Below are 16,869 nucleotides of genomic sequence, written 5' to 3' on the forward strand. Positions count from 1 at the left end.
AGGTGTATGGAGGGAGCTGAAAAGAGATGGTAGGTGCTATCTAGATCTGATTCTTGAGTAAGATATGAGTTTTTTAGTGTTTGTACCATGCCTGGTGCCCTTGGACAGCTTCTGCTAGAGGAGCTGCCCTTTAGGCTAGGCATTGGTGGCTCATGCCTATAATGTTAGCTACTTAGGAAGCTGAGCTATGAGGATCATGGTTCACAGCCTGGTCAGGAAGGACTGTCCACAATATTTTCTCCCGTTAAGCACCTGAGAAAAGCTGGCAGTGGAGCTGTGACTCAAGTGGAAAGGTCAGTGACAACACCCAGAGTGTGAGTTTAAGCCCCAAGTCCCACACAAAAATAGGATGGGAGGAGCCTCTTCTCCTGAAAGGTAATTGTGAAACATGGCCCACTTTCTGCATGTACTTGGTGAGGACAATCAGTGCGGCATTTGCACTGGCCAGACATCAAATTGAGCTGTTTTGGGCAGCATATTTGTGACCACTGGAAATGACCATTGGGCAATGCCCCAAAGATTATAGGTTTCTGTCAACTGTCGTTAAGCAGTGAGTATTGCAGGATCACCGAGGTGGGTGGGAGTTGGGTGTTCAGTATCCTGAAGGCCAGAGATTCTATTGGCTGTGGAGACTTGTCATGGGATCGCTGAGGTGGTTGGCAATTGGCTGCCATGGAAGCCAATGATTTTGGTCGTCTGCGCCGTTTAACGGTTTACCAGAGTGCGGTGGCAGTTACAGTGGCAGTTTAGATCCGGCTCCTCAGGAGGCACCAGGCTCCAGAGAAGCAGGGTGGACCCAGCTCCGGAGAACTGTGGGGAACTAGTAAGTGGTCGCCGGATGGCAACGCCAGCCTCCTCTAGGAGACTGTGGCCTACTCTGGGCTACTCGGGCCTACTCTGGTCTACACCGGGCTACTCAGGACTACTCCGGCCTATACAGGGCTATTTGGGCCTACTGCTGGCCTACAGTGGGATACTTGGGCCTACTCCGGCCTATACTAGAGACTCGGGACTACTCTAGCCCACTCTGGGCTTACTCAGGCCTACTCTGGGGTGTGACACATCTCCTCACCTGTACCTCTGACAGGCAGAGGTGTCTGAGAGAAACCCAAGTCAAGGTCCAAGTGGAAGGTGGCCAGTTCTGGGTGTTTTGGGGTGGGATTGAAGGTAGGATTTGAGGGTGTTGCATGTTCAGCCCCTCAGTTTTGGCCATTCCGCAGAGAGAAACCACATTATACTAACATATCTGCTTCAGCTTGGCAGAGTTTTGCTACCTGGAACTGAACTGTGGGTGGTGGTTGGTCCTAGCTTCATCTCCTCTCCCCTATGCCTACCATTAAAAGAGAGTTGAGTCACTCTGGGACCAGAGGGCAAGGCTTGGCTTCTCCTCCTGCGGAACTGAACAGGCAGGGCACTGCAAGCACAGAGCCCTGATTTTTCCTAGGCAAACCCTGGCAAAAATAATGACCTCCAAATGAATCTGTGCTTTCCCCATGCCCATCTTTTCATAATTTGTAAGAATTTGCAACTCTTGCAGCCATCCTTTTATGTTAAGCATAGGAAGACCACAGACATGGAACCCAGAACAAGGAAGTACCCTAGACTAGCTGGGCAGATGGCTAGATGTGACCAGCAGGAGGTGAGCCCCAGCCAAGGTAATCAGCAGGAGGTGACATCCAACTGCAGTCGCTCAGGTAATACATGCAAGGTGTACATGTAATCATTGTGAGGGGATGCCTGCACAGACAAGGGCCTGTCTCATATCCTGCCATGTGGAACACAATGGTCACCTCAAGTCCAGGTTCAGGATCATTGCTTGAGACTTCAAGCCTTTTAAAATACTGAATACTGTTTCTCAGGATGCTGATGTTTGTGGGATTTGAGCTTTTCATTAAAATCTTGCCAGATTGGGGTGGGGCAGAGCTATAAAACTCCCAAGCAGATCTGGGTTTATGTAGTTTTTACATACATCTCTCCTAAGTAGGATATGGGTAAGCTGACTTCCCCTACATAAAGGTGGTATACAAATATTTCTGAAAACTGTTCCCAGGCTCTGGCCTAATTACATCTGAAAAGCATCTGAATGCTTTCATACTCATATGTGTGTTCTGACAACTTTGGATGTCAGTGACCCTCAGATCATCCATAATGAAGACATTCCTTGGGAGATGATCATAATAGGAACATTCCTGTAACATTCTTTTTTCCCATTTAATGCAGCAAACAAGCCATCCATTCAAATCAGAGAGAACACTCATACTCAAGCCGAACCAGAAGAGTCAGAAGGGTAATTTTTTAAAAGTGATTTTTGCCTGATGACAAGACACTGCAGAAAAGTCAACCTCTCTGTGTTCTATGGAAATCACTTGGCATAAAGTAATTCTTCCACAATAAGCATTGTATTTTCCCCTCCATTAAATTAAAAACCTAATGTGATTTCTCCACAGGACTGAATTTGAGGAAGTGTTTCAGAAGTTACAAGGTAATTATCAGGAGACATTAACATTTCAATAAGCTTTTTTTTTTGCTAGTCCTGGACTTGAGCTCAGGAACTGAGCTCTGTCCTTGGGATTTCTCAAGGCTAGATAGAGCTCTACCACTTGAGCCTCAGCACCACTTCCGGCTTTTTTCTATGTATGTGGTACCGAGGAATTGAACCCAGGTCTTCGTGCATTCTAGGCAGGCACTCTAACACTAGGACAATCTCCTGGCCCCTCAATAAGCTTGTTTTAAAATAAAGTTAGCTAATATAAAACGATTGCTAGTGACCTTTAGGCTAGTTATTGATGGCTTGTTCTTACATGCAAGGTGTTAAGAAAGGATTCATCACATGGCTTTATGGTGTTGATTTTTTGCCTGTATTGCATTCTTCTTACTTGATTCTCTCATGGGCTTAAATTCAAGGCATTTCTCACTATCCAGAGCTTAGATTTCTGACTGGTCCATTGTAATTGCTGATGTGAAGGACCTAAATCAACAGTGAGATAAGAGTGATACTTTCTTAAGTTTCCACAGTGTGGAATGTTAGGAGAATAATTGGATATAATACTATCTGCTCCAGGTTTGACAACACATTAAATTAAAAATGACATTTTTTTCAATACCACATACTTACATTTTAATTAAAATTAATTTACATTTTTGTATCATTTCTTTTACATGGTTAGGGGCCAGTGCATATTAAATTCTTCAAAATAGCAATTGATTGGCCTTATTGCGTAACAAACACATGTAGTGGAAAAACAAAATCATAGTGAAAGACTTGAAGGAACAAAACCAAATTAGGTTTTAAATAGATATTTCTGATACGAGTTGCACTAATGCTGCTTAGAGGTCAAACTGTGAAGTGAGACTGAGGTAATTTAGATTTTTTCTCATGAAAACTTGGCACTTGCAAGAAAACTTTTCTTAAATTACAATTGTATTTTTCTTGTAGTGAAACCTCACTCATTACCTTGAAATACAATTTTTATCTTACTATGAAAAAAAATACCTGTGTTCCCCTGGAGAAATTTGTGACATAATTTTGCAATTACTTAACATATTCCCATCCACAATCCCACTAAATTTATCAAGAATTTTTTTCAAATTGGCCTTTGTCAATACTATTTTCTAAAGAATTAAATACTTTTCTGAAGCCTTCTTTCCAATTTTTGGTTGATAAAACATTTTTCATTAGCTATGTTTCATATGTTATACATGAAATGATTCAAATTGCAATAATTATCTGCTCTAAGTTTTGCTGAGCTTAAGAAAAATAATTTAATTTTTTTAATGATGCCTATTTGTTTGCTTTTTTCCAATAGAGCTGGATTAATGTTCCTTTTGTTATTTTGACAATAAATACTAAAAGGAATATATTTTCTATGCAGAGGATATTATGAAGCTGCTTCATACCAGGAAAAATAATGCAAAACTGAAAGTCAATGAGTCTTTCAAAAATATTCAGAAAAAAATGGACTACATTTTGAAATTGCAGCATGATCGCAGGTGAAGTTGTGAAGGTTTTGGAGATCCATCCTTTGTAATGGAGCTAACCATGGTTATACACTACTTTCTTACTATATATAGGCTAGAGTATATTTTTGCGTTTAGATTCAAGACTTTGTGTTACCTCCTATGTAATGGTTAATATATTTGAGCAAAACCCCTAGAACTTTTATGTCTTTATTTTTGTAGTGTGAATCAGCCCTATGTTTTTAAAATCATATATCCCTAGCTTTTAGCCTAGCTGGCCATGAAATAAGAGCCTTTAATCTCTGCCTCCATCATAACTGAGATGACAGTTATGTACCAACGCACCAGCTCCAGTTTAATTTTTCCACAGAAAATAATTCTCTTCATATTGTATCCTTAAGCCATAAATGAACGGAGCTACATATCCTTGATGTTGATAAAGATGATCTTTGTTCATTCAAGTTTTCTTGAATTGTTTAGTGCTTAGAAAGCTACCCTCATTCAGTCAAAGCCTTCTGTGTACTAAAATTTCAAAAAATATCTTCAGTTAACGATATTCAGTGACACAGGGAAAATTTGTATATTTTCTAGATTGAAGGAATATGAGACAACTTTATTCTCAGCTTGTTAGGAACAAATTATCTTTGAGTAACACTGTCAAATGTTTCATTCTATTACTTTCCTTCATAGTATTTGAGTTACTTCTTCCCCTCCCCTATTGGTAATACAAATCACGACATGACATTTCAAATGTGTTTTGGACAAAATTTCAATTCTTCATACTGTTATGGATTATCACCACATTTATTGTTTACAGGAAGAAGGTTTATCAGAAGCATGCTCGTGAGTTTGCAAATTTTATGGTGACCACAACAACAGACATGGACCAAATCAAGAGAGAAGCAGAAAAACTAGCTGTTAGTATCCAGATTAACTTTCTGTTTCACTAATCTATTAGTCCTTTGTAACAGTAGTTCATACAGATATGTGGGAGAGAAATAGGAAACAGGGCCTTAGATGAACAGTGGCAGATAGAAGATGAGGTAATGGGGTAATGGATATATTCTTGATATTGTTTTAGTTTGTTTAGTGAGATGCCAGGGTCATCCATTATTAGTAGAAAGGGTAAAGACAAAAAAATGATGCCTTATGAGCAGAAGTGAAAGCATAGAATATAATTTCCTTAATGTAGGTCAGTAGAACTAGCAGAGTATAATGGCAAAATATTATTACTATGAAATCTAGGGTTACGTCATAAAGATGATGAATTTAAACAGAGTATTTAACATGGATGTGGCAAAATATGTGAAAATTTAGACTTCAAATTCTGGTGAAGAGGTTTCCTTTCATTACAATCTCGGATTTAAATTCAGGAACTCCTGCTTACTCATCAGGCTCTCTACCACTTCTATTATACATACAAAATCTTTAGAGGATGCATTTTATACATGTACACAAGTATGTTCACAGAGGGAGAAGGTAGAATGCATGTACGTCTGTATGAATGTGCAAATGAGTATGATGGTGAGATTAAATACCGTCTATTTGATGCTGGTATTAACAGTGTGAGATTGAGTAGGTGAGATGTTTAGAATTGAAAGAGCTCCACTCAAGGTATGCTACAACCCTAGAGACTACTGAGCAGCAGCATTGGAGAAAATGGACTATCACCACGGGAAACTAGTTCCTACATGTTGAGAAAAATTAATAAATAGTCTGCACAATGCCATGAATCTTAAATCTGGAACTCCACTGTTCACTGTTCATTGAACTTTGCTATCTGGGAAACCATAGGCAAGTTATCTATATGACTCTGTTTCCTTTTCCTTGAAAGAAGACATGTTAAAATTTCCTAATTCATTAATTTTTTACATCAAATGAGTTACTATTCAATAAATTTCATTAACTGGCTTCAGAATAGTGTCTGGCATACAGTTCTTTTTTTTGCCAGTCCTGGGCTTGAGCTCAGGGCCTGAGCACTGTCCTTGGACTTTCTCAAGGCTAGAGCTCTACCACTTGATCCTCAGCACCACTTCCGGCTTTTTTCTATGTATGTGGTACCGAGGAATCGAACACGAGTCTTCATGCATGCTAGGCAAACACTTTAACCACTAGGCCAAACTCCCGGCCTTGGCATACAGTTCTTATACAATGGTTTGCTAATCTAAATTTTGTATATACTGAGAAGTTATTAGTCATGATGAAGTGTAGTAGGTTCCTATTTAAGAGACTAAGTGGCGAGGAGTCTAAGTGACTGGCTTTTTCAAAGTCATTGAAGAGGAACAGAAAGCCTAACATTGCAAGCACTACATGTGTGCATTTTTATGTCATCAAGTTATGAGTAAAAACAGCTAATTGCACTCAATTCATATTAGATAAAGGTGACCTTGAAAATGAGGAAATGTGTGGGATGAGATTGAGAATATAAGAGGGGTAAGTTTAATTGAAATGTAGTTTATATTTGAATTGGCATGTCAAATGGAAACCTATTTGTACAGAAGTTTGGATAAAAAACTAGAAAAGATACTTTTTAGTGAAATGAATCAGAGACTGGATTATTATGTGGTTTTACATGATACTGGAAAGCACAAGTTATATTAACTTTATCATGCCATTTCTTAAAAGTGGGTTAATCTTATATTAATCACAAATTGTTACATTTGAATATAATGTGAAATTAATTTTGGTCAGTTAACTTGTCCCAAATTATTACATCTCATTTTCGTTATCCTTGCAGACTCAGTTTCAAGAACAGCAAAGAACTTTCCAAAAATATGTAACTGCTTACAACAAGAAAATAGCATCCATGGGAATTTTTTTCCAGAATCATTTCGCGGTCTGTTTTATTAGCTCATACAGTATTTTCTTACAAAGCTTACTGTAAATGTAGAAGAAGAAAATCCTTATCTTTCTAAAATTGTGTTAAGAACATTGTGCTTATATGTCTAAAATTTTTCAACATATTCATAACAGTGTTCAAGTTTGACATGCTGTTAAATTCATTTTCAATTGTAGGATTCATTCATAATGGTACTAGTATTAAAAAAAACAGGGTTTGGTAAATTAACCATAGTTCCCAGAAGTGTAGCTATTCTGCAGAAAACTGATTAGGGTTCGTTCATGGTCCTTTGTTTCATAATCCATATTATATTTGCATATTCCTATATGAGAGCAGGAATCCTGAAATCCATTTACTTTTCAAACAGTTCATGGCAGATTTTGTGTAAGTGCCAGCCCTGGGGCTTGAACTCAAGGCCCAAATATTGTCCATAAGATTTTGTTGCTGAGTATAAGACTCTTCCATTTGAGCCACAGCTCCACTTCTGTCAATTGCTGATTAATTGAAGGTAAAGAGTTTCCCAGACTTTCCTGCTTGAGCTAGCTTCAAACTGCAGCACTCAGATCTCAGCCTCTTAAGTAGCTAGGATTACAGGCACAGTCCACCTGTGCTTGGCTACATTTATATTTTTGTATTATTGAGTATTCAACAAATGGTTTTATATGTACTATGATAAAAATAGGCCATAGATATATAGCAGAATGAAAAAGTGAGCAGAAGACTAACATTTTGTGAATGGAGAATTATCTATATTTAGCTGTGATTATTATAAAAACTTGAGACATATTGACCTCTGGGGGTTGCTGCTATGCACTTACTTAGGAATTAATTTCACTGTTTTTTTCTTTCTCTCTAAATTTATTTTCCTCCTATTTCTGTAAGGCTTCTGCTTCCTCTTTATTTCAAATGCATTTACTTTTTCACATTCATATTAAAACCTCATTCTTCTGCTGGGTACTGGTGGTTCATGTCTGTAATTCTAGCTACTCAAGAGGCTGAGAGTTGAGTATTTAGGTACAAAGCCAATTCAGCAAGGAAAGACTTTGAGATTCTTATTTCCATTTAGTTACCAAAAATTCTGATATGGACCCATATATCAAGTGGTAGTGTGTTATCCTTGTGCATAAAATCTCAAGGGCAGTGTGCCTGGGACTGAATTAAAGCCCCAGGATGGGCATCATAGCAACAACAAAAAAATAAAACCAACCAACAAAAAAATCACTTCATGCTACCAATTAATTGAGATGGTTAAAGGAATCTAATTTACAAATGGGATTTCTGTTTTATAGAATATTTGTTATACACAAACTTGTATTTGGGAAGCACTTAACTTCAACTACTTTTGCATAACAGATGTTTTGTTGAAAGTTTCCATGAAAACTTATTATTAGTCAACATACAGGTTTGGGAGAGGAATGCTAAATGCTAGTGTTAAATGTTATTAATTAAAGTATCAACATTACCATTACTTAGATTGATGTGTTACAGTATCTTTCCCACTAAGTTAACATGATGTTCTGTGATTCTTAACCACTGTGATGCTAGTTCAACTGCTGTCATACCCATCACTGGTCCTGCACTAGCTTAGGACCACCCCATTCCTTATACTTGAGTTTACTCTTCTTCAGTACATCCTTCAATGTCATTCAATGTGATGATCCTGGTCATAGTCCTTCCCTCTTCCAAAGGACCAGGAATTCCTTTTCTATTTTTTCACATGTGTAGATACCCACTTGTAGTGTCACCCCTTTCCAAATTCTGTTTGCTGCAGCTTTCTTTCCTCCAACTCTTCCAGGTCAAATGCTTTCTCTGACATTACTCTTCTGTGTTCCATACTTTCCTGATGCTCTCACCCCAGAACACTTATAGCTAATTGATTTTACTTATTGAAATTATATTCTTTCTAATTACTAGACCTTAATCTTCATGAATTTTTGTGTTTCTTCTATTAATATATTCACTAATGTTTATCTGAATATGGAAGAGATCATATATTCATTTTGCAATTCCTCTGTATCACATTAGTCATATATTTTATATAATATGTAGTAAATTGTTACTGTCCTAGGGGATCATGCATATGACACCAACTACTTGAGAGATAATCATGTTCATATTTGGAGAATACTCAGGAAAAGTTAGCCAGATCCTATCTCCACAAATGAACATATTGTGGTGTTCATACCTACCTCTTTTGAAATATTGCTTGTTGGAAATGAAAACTGGAGATTTATAATGGAACATGGGTTTTTGGTTCCAGACTCTTCTTGACCTAGAGTCTACTCATGAAGCTGAAATTTCTCATGAACACGTTTCATTTAAGGAAAATATAGCATCCCTGTAGGCAAAAATTCTGATGGAAAACGTAAGTAACAAAATTTTGAAATTGAAAACTAACAATTTTTAGTGTTCTTTCTGAAATATATATTTCTCTATGTATTAAATGTACATTTAACATCTCCTCTATAGTAAGAAAGACATTTGAAGAAACAAAGCCAACTTCAATGAAAGGCTACTGTCCTTATATTAGATCCAATACATAGTTCTAATGTAGCTCCAAGATTGCAGTTCTGGTCATTGTATCTTTGTTACTCATTGCTTATCTCAAGATCCCATTTTCATTAAATCTCAAATGAAACCCAAAGAGTGATGTAACCAGTGCAATTCTAATACCAAAACTGTATTAGGGAGATTCCAAGCTGTTATTAGTAATGATGATTTTTTTCTCATTAGCACTATCAACAAATTCTTATTACCAAAGATGATATAGTGCGTGTGTGTGTGTGTGTGTGTGTGTGTGTGTGTGTGTGTGTTGTGTGTTCTGGAGCTTGAACTTAGGGCATAGGTTCTGTCTCTGCTTTTGTGGTCAAAGCCAGTGCTGCACAATTTGAGCCACTGATCCACCTTCAGTTTTTTTTTAGTAGTTAATTTATGATAGCAGTCTTATTCACTTTCCTGCCTGGGCTGGCTTGGAGCCATAGTCCACAGCCTCCTGAGTAGCTACTAACCTCTGAGTAAATGACCGGTTCCCACCTAAGTTGATGAAAGTTTCACTGTGGTCTCAGTGTATCAGCTTCACTCTGCAAAGTCAGAGAGCACACCATAGTTTAGGTTATTTCTTTTTCAGGAAAGCATGTAAGATGTAATTTATACAATGTATACCCCTGTGTATAGAATTACAAAGTTACCGGAAACATTCAAGAGAAATTAACAGTTAAAGGAGCCATATTGTATAGACTTAAAAAGTGTCTGCTGTGATTAGTTCTATGAAGAGATTTACTAGAAAAGGGCCTTGGAGGGAGATATATTTCTTATTGACAGAATTGTCCCATTCCCCTGATGTTAATGCTCCAACCATTTACCTTCAAGCCACCACAACTGGCTGAATGCTTAGTGGCAGTGGGTCACCACAAACTTCTCTGGCAAGCATAAGCTATAGGTTCCACCTGCATACATGAAATGAGACCTGAACAATGTAAAGCAAGTCGACTCACAGAGTTCCATAGGTACTTCCCCAAAGAAGAACTTAGTAATGATTTTGACCCGAGTACCCATGGAATGAATGGATTCACCTACTTCCTCTTGTTCAGGGAAGACACAGATCTTAAAACCCATCTACTTTAGCAAGTAGGGTAAATAAGGAGGGAAGAATTTGTGACAAATCATATATTGGAAACACCTAATTATACTCACAATAATATTTTTGGTCAAATAAATAAGTGCCTTAATGAGCAGCATGCTTTCAGTTTTTTCTTTATTTTAGGTGTATTTCCCTTACCACACATTTTTTCATATCAAAACACTGAAGAATGACTTTACATTTCCATGCAGGTTCACCAAAGTGCTCTCCTTATCTTACAAACTACAAGAGTTAAAGAGTATTTGAGACATGAAGGAATACAACTTGAGAAATGATAGTATATCAAAAATAAGCTGGTTCCAGGCCATGTTCTTCACCAAAGTCAATGCCTTTGCATGTATATACAGAAACTTCTTCTTCTTAACTGTTCTATAAAGTCCCTTAGCCCCATACCATGGAATAGAATTGTTGTTTTTACATGTTAACAGTGTTCGCTTAAAAATTAATAAAATTTTATTTGCTTTTCTTCACAAGGCTGGTTTCATCACTTGTCATTTGGTATATTGATGAGAGGCCCAAATTTCTGTTACCAAGTAAGTAAGTCAGGGAGATTTATCACTTTATCTCTTTGAGAATGAAGCCACAGGGAGTACAGGAAGACCCCAATTGGTCAATCTCTGGGCAAATTTCAGCAGAGGTGTTGGCATGCAAGAAAAGGGGGAGAATAGGGCACATAGAGCAGATGTTGAATCGAAATACAACTCTAGGGCACTTCTCTTTGACCCTGAGCACTACAGACTAAGGGCTTCCACTGTTGGATAGATTTTGGTAAAAGGGAAAGGGTTTGAAAGAAATCACTCCACCTTATCCAACTTTGGAAGAGTACTCTTGGATGCATACCAATAGCCCTTTATTGCACCTTTTTATTTTCCTGTGTACTTAGCCTCATAGGGGCAATTATTTGAAGTACCTTTCAGACAGTAAATAATACTAATAATCTGTGGCTCATCTCTGTCTATTGACTATCATTGGCTGAGGATTCTCATTGCCCTCCCCCCAATTTCTTGGGCATGCACTGAAATAGTAGATGCTCTTCCTGAGCTTTTGTGCTCAGGGCTAGTTTTCTAATAATTTTGCCACAGCTCCACTTCTGGCATTTTAAAATAGCTAATTGAAGATAATTGTCTCTCAAACTTTCTTGTCTAGGCTATGAACTGTGAACCTCAGATCTCAATTTCCTGAGTAGTTCGGGTTGCGGGCAGGAACCACCATCACCCAGTCCTTGCCTTGCTTTTGAGGAATTCTTGGTTTGTTTAGGTGTACCATGTTATTATCTTGCTTATTATGAATGGCACCATACTGATTCCATCTGAAAACACTTTGGGGAAATTTTTTTTACAGATTTATTTACTAATAAATCCATGATAAAAGAAAAGATGGGATTTAATGCAGCATTTTGGTTTAAGTAAAATTATTTTCGTGAATAAGGGCATGGTTCCTTTGAATGGAACCTTGGAGTTCTTCCTATAGAAAGAATTAGACAATTACTTTGTACAGAAGACATGGTAATACTACATAGCTGTTTTGAATAGTCTGTGGCCTAATTAACAGGCCTTTTCAATCTATTTACTTTTTAATTAATTAAAAAAAATGCCCCCTGGGGCTTGAACTCAGGGCTTGAGCACTGTCCTTGGGCATTCTCAAGGCTAGTTCTCTACAACTTGAGCCACATTGGGCTTCTGTGTATGTGATACCCAGGTATCAATCTCAGGACATGGTGCATGATAGGCAAGCATCCTACCACTAGACCATGTTCCTGACTCCGAATTTATTTTTTATAAGGTTTATAATCTTTATTGAAAAAATGATTCGCAGATGGGTTATAGTTACTCAAGAAAAGTAAAGATTACATTTGTTTTAAAACAATATTACCATATCTTTCATTCTTTCACTTAGCTCTCCCTTTTCCCCCTCCCTTCCCCTCCAAATTGCAATGTTTATTTCTAACACTGTCAAATGAGTGTTACTGTTGCATCAGTTCTTTCTTTGACCTGCTGTTACTGTGGTTCCCTCAGTTTACTTTCTTGGATTAACAATGGTTCTAATTATGCTGTCTTAGATACTATTAATTTTAATGTGACAGCCCTGCTGATTATCAGGTTAATATGACAAATTTCCTATTTACAGTCTTATTCCTTACCACATCTAGGGAAAACGATTGGCCAGGTGCACAAATTTCCACTAGAAACATACACAATTCTTAAATAATTTTATCTTAGCCTTGGAATACTAGCTATTCAGGAAAATGACATCTGGAGGCATCTTGGGAAGTATAATCTGTGAGATTTCAGTTTTAACAATCTATCAAAGATATGGCCTAATTGTCTGGATTCCTTTTCTATCAGTGTTCACTAAATGCCTTCATTTTTAATCAAGATAAAATGCTGATGTGTCATATACACCACAACAAGCTGCTCTATTAAACTTATCATCTCAAGTCATGAATAGGTCATAAATAGAAGCAATGACCTATAAAAAGTGTGGCCAAACACCTGCTTTGTTCTTTTTTTCCCTTTTTTTATTGTAATTAATAAAAGGGTTACATGATATTTGCCAGATAGAAGGTTCATTAATTCACATACATTGATACCCGTTCACATGTCTTGGTACCCATTACCCTGCCGCCCACACCCCCCACCCATCTTGGTTTTCCCCCCTTCCCTATCAAATTTCAAATAACCAAATACAAATAAATTCAATATATCAGATAACAAAGTGAGATATTATAACAATATGAGATAACCAAGGGACAGCAAAGGAGATGAGAGACAACATAGTAAATTAAGGACAACAATCATTCGTTATATGGCTTTTGTTTCAATATACTGTGGTCCTTTCAATTAGCTTCATACTATATGGCCTTATGTATCAAGATTTTGCTCTATTGCAGATCTCTGCTAGTAGAGCCCAAGGTTTCTAGTGATTATGACAAATGAGGGAAACCATTGAGCCTAAGTTCCTTTGAGTCTGGCTTACTTCACTTAGTATGAATTTTTCTAAGTCTTTCCATTTCCTAAAAATGGAGTGATGTCATTCTTTCTGACAGCAGCATAGAATTCCATTGTGTACAAATACCACAACTTGTTGATCCACTCATCAACTGAGGGACATCTATGTTGGTTCCATATCTTTGCTATGGTGAATAGTGCTGCAATGAACATTGTTGTGCTAGTGGATTTAGTATGCCCTTGTTTCTGGATGGTTGGGTAAATGCCAAGTAGTGGAATTGCTGGGTCATAGGGGAGTTCTATGTTTAGCCTTTTGAGGCACTGCCACACTGCTTTCCATAGTGGTTGAACGAGTTTGCACTCCCACCAACAGTGTAGTAGTGATCCCTCCTGGCCACATCCCCTCCAGCATCTGTTATTATTCGTTTTCCTGATCCTGGCCATTCTAAGTGGAGTGAGGTGGAATCTTAGAGTTGTTTTGATTTGCATTTCTTTTATGACCAGAGATGTTGAGCATTTCTTCATGTGTCTATAGGCCATTTTTGTTTCTTCTTCAGAGAAGACTCTCTTTAACTCTTTGGCCCATCTTTTAATGGGAAGGTTGTTGCTTTGGAGATTAGTTTTGGAGTGATTCAATTTTTTGAGTTGTTGATATATTTTAGATATGAGGCCTTTGTCCGTTGTTTGGTTGGTGAAGAACTTCTCCCACTCTGTAGGCTTCCTAATTAATTTACTAGATATGTCCTTTGCCATACAAAAGCTCCTCAGTTTAATGCAGTTCCATCTATCCAGCCTTTCTCTGATTTGTTGTGATTCTTGGTCCTTATTAGGAAAGTTTCTACCTGTGCCAAGGAGGCCTAGTGTATCTCCTATTCCTCCCTGTAAAGTTTTCAGAGTGTCAGCTTTTACCTCCAGGTCTTTGATCCATTTGGAGTTAATTCTAGTGCAAGGTGACAAAGAAGGATCCAACTTTAGTTTTCTGCAGGTGCTTAACCAGTTCTGCCAGCACAACTTGTTGAAGAGGCTGTCTTTCTTCCATTCTATTTTTTTGGCTCCCTTGTCAAAGATTAGGTGGCCATAGGTCTGTGGTTTAGTATCTGGGTCCTCAGTTCTATTCCATTGGTCTTCAGGCCTGTTCTTGTGACAGTACCAAGCTGTTTTGAGAATTATAACTCTGTAATAGAGTCTAAAGTTTGGAATTGAAATTCCTCCAGTGCTGTTCTTTCTGCTAAGAAGTGTTTTTGCTATACAGGGTCTTTTATTATTCCATATGAAATTCTGAATTGCCTCTTCTATTTCTTTAAAGAATGACATTGGGATATTGATGGGTATTGCGTTGAATTTGTAGATAGACTTGGCAAGATTGTCATTTTCACAATGTTGATTCTTCTAATCCAGGAGCATGGGAGGTTTTTCCATTTCCTTAGTTCTGCTTTAATTTCCTTTTTTAATGTTTTAAAGTTTTCATCAAAACGATCCTTTATATTCTTAGTTAAGCTAATTTCTAGGTACTTTATTTTCTTTGAGGCTATGGTGAAAGTGTTTCTTTCCTGATTATTGCCTCGTTCCTCTCACTGTTGGCGTAAAGGAAGGCAGTTGATGTTTGAGGGTTGATTTTATAGCCTGCTACACTTCCAAAGTTTTGAATCAGCTCAAGGAGCTTGAGAATAGAGTCTATAGGATTCTTTAAATACAGAATCATGTCATCTGCAAAGAGGGATAGTTTTATTTCCTCTTTCCCTACTTGGATCCCCTTTATGCTTGCTTTTTCCCTTATTGCACTGGCTAGGAATTCTAGTACTATGTTACAGAGTAGTGGAGAGAGTGGGCATCCTTGTTTCGTTCCTGATTTTAGAGGGAATGGCTTTAGCTTTTCACCATTAAGTGTAATACTAGCAGTGGGTTTCTCATACACAGCCTTTATTACATTGAGGAATGTTCCATGGATTCCTAGTTTCTCTAGAGCTTTTAACATAAAGGGGTGTTGGATCTTGTCAAATGCCTTTTCCGCTTCTATTGAGACAATCATGTGATTTTTGTGCTTGCTCCTATTGATGTGTTGAATTATATTAATTGATTTGCGTATGTTGAACCAGCTTTGCCTCCCTGTGATGAATCCAGTTTGATCATAGTGTATAATTTTTTTTGATGAGTTGTTGTAGACGGTTGGCCAGTATTTTGTTGAGAAGTTTTCCATCGATGTTCATCAAAGAAATAGGTCTATAGTTCTCTTTCTTTGATGAATCTCTGTCTGGTTTGGGGATGAGGGTTATACTGGCTTCATAGAATGAGTTTGGTAAGGAACCTTCATTTTCAATTTCGTTGAAGAGCTTGAGGAGTATTGGTGTGAGCTCTGCTTTGAAGACCTTATAGAATTCAGCTGTGAATCCATCTGGCCCTGGGCTTTTTTTAGGTGGAAGTTCTCTAATTGCCATTTCTATTTCAGAGCTTGAAATAGGCCTGTTGAGTTGGCTTAGTTCTTCTTGGTTCAGTGTGGATATGTTAATGTTGGCTAGGAATTCATCCATTTCATCTAGATTCTCAAATTTGTTGGCATAAAGGTTTGAGAAGTATTCCCTCATGATATTCTGGATCTTGGTAATTTCTGTCGTGATATTACCATTTTCATCTGTGATTTTGTTTATTTCGATATGCTCTGTTCTTTTTTGGGGAAGATTTGCTAAGGGCTTGTCAATTTTGTTAATTCTTTCAAAGAACCAACTCCTTGTTTTGTTGATTCTTTCTATAGTTTTCTCGGATTCCAAATCATTTAATTCTGCTTTGATTTTAGTAATTTGCTTCCTTCTACTGGGATTAGGGTTGGTTTGTTGCTCTTTTTCCAGGAGCTTAAGTTGAGACATTAACTTGTTGGGTTGCAATTTTTCCAACTTGTTGTTGTAGGCACTCAGCGCTATAAATTTTCCTCTGAGTACTGCCTTTGCTGTGTCCCAAAGGAGTTGGCATTTTGTGTGCTCCTTACTGTTAAATTTCATAAACTGTTGGATTTCTGTTCTGATCTCTTTGATGACCCATTGGTGATTCAACAATGTGTTGTTCAGTCTCCATGAGTTACAGGGTTTTCGTTGGTGGAGATGTGAGTTCAGTTCCAATTTGATGCCTTTGTGGTCTGAGAGTGTGCATGGAATAATTTCAGTGTTTCTGAATCTGACCAGGTTTGTTTTATGGCCTACGATGTGATCTATTTTGGAAAATGTTCCATGTGCTACTGAGAAAAACGTATATTGTGTTGTTGCTGGGTGGAATATTCTGCAGATGTCTGTTAGATCTAGTTGGTCTATGTCGTTGTTCAGTTCTAAGGTTTCTCTGTTGAGCTTTTGCCTTGTTGATCAGTCCATAGATGAGAGTGGTGTGTTAAAGTCACCGACAATCACTGTGTTTCGATCTATGTATGGTTTCAGTGTAAGTAAATTTTGCTTGATGAAGTTCGGAGCTCCGGGATTGGGTGTGTAAATATTTAGGATCAT

General features: G+C 37.7%; 1 protein-coding gene across 1 annotated transcript; it reads left to right on the forward strand.

The window, feature by feature from the left end:
• The first annotated feature begins 349 nt into the window (after window positions 1–349).
• LOC150041176 (uncharacterized) lies at window positions 350–10,817 on the forward strand. The gene is made up of 10 exons (XM_090327144.1): window positions 350–375; window positions 721–823; window positions 1,538–1,694; window positions 2,221–2,287; window positions 2,448–2,482; window positions 3,873–3,990; window positions 4,775–4,874; window positions 6,695–6,793; window positions 9,057–9,161; window positions 10,628–10,817. Exons 1-9 carry the CDS (start codon window positions 350–352, stop codon window positions 9,138–9,140), a joined length of 789 nt encoding a protein of 262 aa, XP_090183270.1. The 3' UTR covers window positions 9,141–9,161; window positions 10,628–10,817.
• Window positions 10,818–16,869: the final 6,052 nt, after the last annotated feature.

The sequence above is a fragment of the Megascapheus bottae genome, chromosome X (assembly GCF_031878675.1).
Source record: "Megascapheus bottae isolate mThoBot1 chromosome X, mThoBot2.hap1, whole genome shotgun sequence".
In the NCBI taxonomy this organism is placed as follows: Eukaryota; Metazoa; Chordata; class Mammalia; order Rodentia; family Geomyidae; genus Megascapheus; species Megascapheus bottae.

Bases quoted from the DNA above. Each gene is read 5' to 3' on its own strand.
- LOC150041176 (XM_090327144.1), top strand. From the start codon at position 350: ATGGGAGGAGCCTCTTCTCCTGAAAG. The intron at 1,695-2,220 runs GTAATACATGCA...CATTTAATGCAG, and splicing joins ATCCAACTGCAGTCGCTCAG to CAAACAAGCCATCCATTCAA. The intron at 2,483-3,872 runs GTAATTATCAGG...TTTTCTATGCAG, and splicing joins AGTGTTTCAGAAGTTACAAG to AGGATATTATGAAGCTGCTT.